Below are 3,544 nucleotides of genomic sequence, written 5' to 3'. Positions count from 1 at the left end.
TGAGAACATTTACATCCTGCTCTCAGCAAATTGCATTACGCAATACAGTGTTATCACTATAATCATCATGTTTTGCATTAGATCCTCAGACCATATTCATCTTACAGCTGAAAGTCTGTATCGGCTAGTCTTAACTCAGTGGTCCCAGCATATGTCACAGCGGGCACCAGTGGGACTTCACAGCCAAGAGACTTTTGCCTTAAGATGCAAAATGGCTTGGCTATGAGATTATATGTCATACATTGAACAAAACTCTATGGATCCCAAAGGCCACCTTTAGGTTGGGAATCCGCTCCTCCTGTCTGAACTCCTACACCCGAGGGGAAAGTTTCAGGCAGCTGGGATTTCCCATCTAGTTTCTACTTTGTGCATTTACACAGCCCTTTTGCATGAGAGAGGTAAGATCCATTAATCTTTACAAACTAGCTTGAAAATTAGACTCACGTTTTCACTACAGAATGTGACAATTTCTAAAAGAAACACAGAATTCAGAGTTAGATTGAACCACGTATTTCTGAATTTCTGAGCACCCAGCCCTCCACACTGCAAGAATAAAAACCACAGGAATGAAGCGACACACGCAATCATTTCTCCCGCTTAAAAAGCAATGGACATATATTGCTAAGATTTCTGAAGTAAATAAAAATGGAACTAATGAGTACATATTCATTAACATAACTGATGGATATTATAATCTTACCTGAATTTTATTTGTATCAATCAAGTGTTGTGCCATCGATTTTAGAATAATTGCGAAGAAGAACCAGGAATGCTGTTAGAAAAAAAAAGACAATAAGAAATTTTATCATCCTATGGTAAAATAATGATAATTTTATTCTTTACAACTTGTAATATTATAAAATCTTTATCTTAAATTGTATTCTTTGAAATTGAATGCATCAGAGAAATAATATATTCTTTATTAGGATTATCAAACCTCTAATGGCAAAAGTAAATGTCAAAAATTTCAGTTCCTCTGTCATCTCAAAGAATTTTAAAGTAAAACTAGATTCCAGTTTACTCGAATGGGAAATTAGAGAATAGTCCTGTGGAATATTTATTCACGGGGTGTTCTATTTGTTTCATTTAGCTAAACAAAACTAAACTTTTTATGCTAAAATATATCACAGAAAGACCACTCCTCACATCTCCAAGGCTAGAGGCAAGATCAAAAATGGAAGCCACATGTCGAAATATCTAAAAGTTCAACGTCAAGCTGTAAGAAAAATGATCTATAAAAATCGATGAACCCTGTCACCCTTCAGGGGCTGGCGTGAACCTCACACTGACAGCAAGAGAATCGTCTTTGAAGTCCTCACCTTCAGAACGTGCCTGACTGTTGTGGAGTCATTTGATTTCAAAAGACCAGTCACACTCTTAGTCAGTTCCTCGTGTATCGTTCTCTCCTTGCAAGCCTTGGTCTTGAACACAAACTGAAGAAAATCCAAAAAAGAGAAAAAAGTGAAATACTGTAAAAAAATCGAAGCTTCAAAAATTATGTTCCATGAATAACTTATAACTCAAAATTATCTGCTCATGCCAGATTTTGTCATGAAATAAATGAAGCCCCGGTGATAAGAGTAGCACACACCTGGTCCTATTTAGGGCTTTGCACAGGTAGGGCCTGCGCTCCCTTAAGCTCTCCTTGCAACTCTTTTTGTAGAAATCAAAAGAAAGAGTCAGAGAACAATTTAGCAGGTTCGAGGAAACATGGAGGGCTGTAACCCACCTACTTAAAACACACTTGCCCTTCTCCTTCCTTCCACTGGTAACAGGTGGCATGGTAGCATTTCTTCATCCTGAAAGGGTAGAGCACCCACTCAAATAGCCAGGTGGGGAAGCAGGTGCCTTTCAGAGGCCGGTAGGTGAGCTCCCCCACGCCCAGGATCTATCATCTCATGCTTAGACACAGCTATCAAAGGGTTCATGAACGTTGGCCATCGGTAAGATAACAAATGCTGCTCACTTTTTTTTTTCTCAAAAGATTGGTTTTGGCATGTACCATGGAGTGCATCTAATGGTTTTAGTTTTCAGTATTTCTTCATACATTTATAAGAATATCGGCATTAATTTTCACACATGTATCTCAAATATAAAATGCTTGTTTCCTGGATTATAATATTATACTTATGAGTTGGGTTTGCTGAGGTCATTTCTTCATAATAGCCACAATTCAGACTTCATTATAATTAGGAGTGAAGGTAGGGGAGAAACTGAAATCAGAGGCACATTTACATTTGGATCTATAATTATTTCTTTGAAATTTATAGCTCATGGACAGTTCCATCATCCTGATGGGGCCTGACTTCTCCAAGTTTATCACAGAGGAAGAAACCAAAGCTAAGAGATATAGCAAACTGACTAAAATCAAGAGCAATACAATTTTTTCCCCTCATGGATTATGATACATATGAGGATAATGCATAACTACCTAATACCATGCACAGTTATTTAGCCCCAAGGGCATTTCGACTAGCTCTGAAATATTCCTATTTTAAAATTTTGGCTATAACACATCAGTGCCATGAATTGCTGGAAACCATGGCATTTCATTAGATTAATTTTAGACATACAGTTTTTGAAAAAGACATAGTCTTTGTGTGCATTTGGATATTGTAGATGGGGTGAGTTAGCAGCATTTAGCACCACTGAACTTGAAATGGTGTTTAGTTTGCTTCTGAATAAACATATGTTGCATTGAATTTCACATATCTGGAAGACATCGAAACATGTATTGGTACCAGCCTATCAGCTTTCATTATACTCCTAGGTGTGGAGCTTAATATCACTCTATATGTTAAATAATAACTTTTTCTACCAAGAGTAAAAACATGGACTCCTTGGTCAAGGTCAGGCTGTCAGCCATGTTCTATAATGGGAGTCCAATCATAGAACCATAGAGCTAGATGTTCATCTGGTCCATCTCATCTCACTTCACAGATAAGAAAAATGAGGTTCAGAGAGGCTGACTGCTCAAGTTACCTATTTAAGCTTGACTAGAAAATAGAATCTAGGTTCTCACTTGCTAGCTTAGTGATCTTTCCAGAGTAAAGTTCCAATCGATTATATTTATTAGGCTGTATTTGTTTTAGATTTATGAAAATGCATTATAAAATATCATTAGGAATTATCAGCTTGAAATTCCACATAGGTGTATTTCTTGATTTGAACCACTTCAAAGCAAGCTAAATAAGCAATTTCCTATATTACAAAATTGAATGATCTCATCAGGATATTTCAAACATCCTGGTTAAAAATAAAGACCATGCCAGGATGCATTTCCAATACACCTCTCAAAGAGTGTTACAGATAGAGTTTGAGAGATGCTTTTAAAGTTCTTACAAGGAACTGGCCTTGACTCTCACAAAAGTAATCTCAACACCAGTGGGTTCTTAATGTAGTTTTCAACGATTTTGTTGGAACAAGGTACATAAAACTTGTGCTGAAACGGAGATGACTTTGTGTGATGTAGACTGGGAATTTTTTTCATCTCAGCCCCTCTGTAGGTTGAAATGGAACATTGTAAGCGCTGAGAGACTGAAAA

At 37.0% G+C, this 3,544-nt stretch overlaps 1 protein-coding gene across 4 annotated transcripts in view; it reads right to left on the bottom strand.

The window, feature by feature from the left end:
* Window positions 1–3,544, bottom strand: part of DOCK10 (dedicator of cytokinesis 10) — a 187,111-nt gene that overhangs the window by 47,268 nt on the left and 136,299 nt on the right. For 3 of the 4 annotated variants that reach the window (XM_023532931.1, XM_023532929.1, XM_011364078.2), the window contains exons 26-27: window positions 1,320–1,433; window positions 701–772 (exon numbers count right to left, since the gene is read on the bottom strand). In XM_023532931.1, coding sequence (XP_023388699.1) covers window positions 701–772; window positions 1,320–1,433 — 186 coding nt within the window. The remainder of the gene's footprint in view (window positions 1–700; window positions 773–1,319; window positions 1,434–3,544) is intronic. The other variant, XM_023532930.1, reaches the window with a different exon arrangement.

The sequence above is a fragment of the Pteropus vampyrus genome, unplaced genomic scaffold, assembly GCF_000151845.1.
Source record: "Pteropus vampyrus isolate Shadow unplaced genomic scaffold, Pvam_2.0 Scaffold93, whole genome shotgun sequence".
NCBI lineage: Eukaryota > Metazoa > Chordata > Mammalia > Chiroptera > Pteropodidae > Pteropus > Pteropus vampyrus.
The sequence above is the reverse complement of the archived record's forward strand: the minus strand, read 5'-3'. Positions and strand labels throughout refer to the sequence as shown.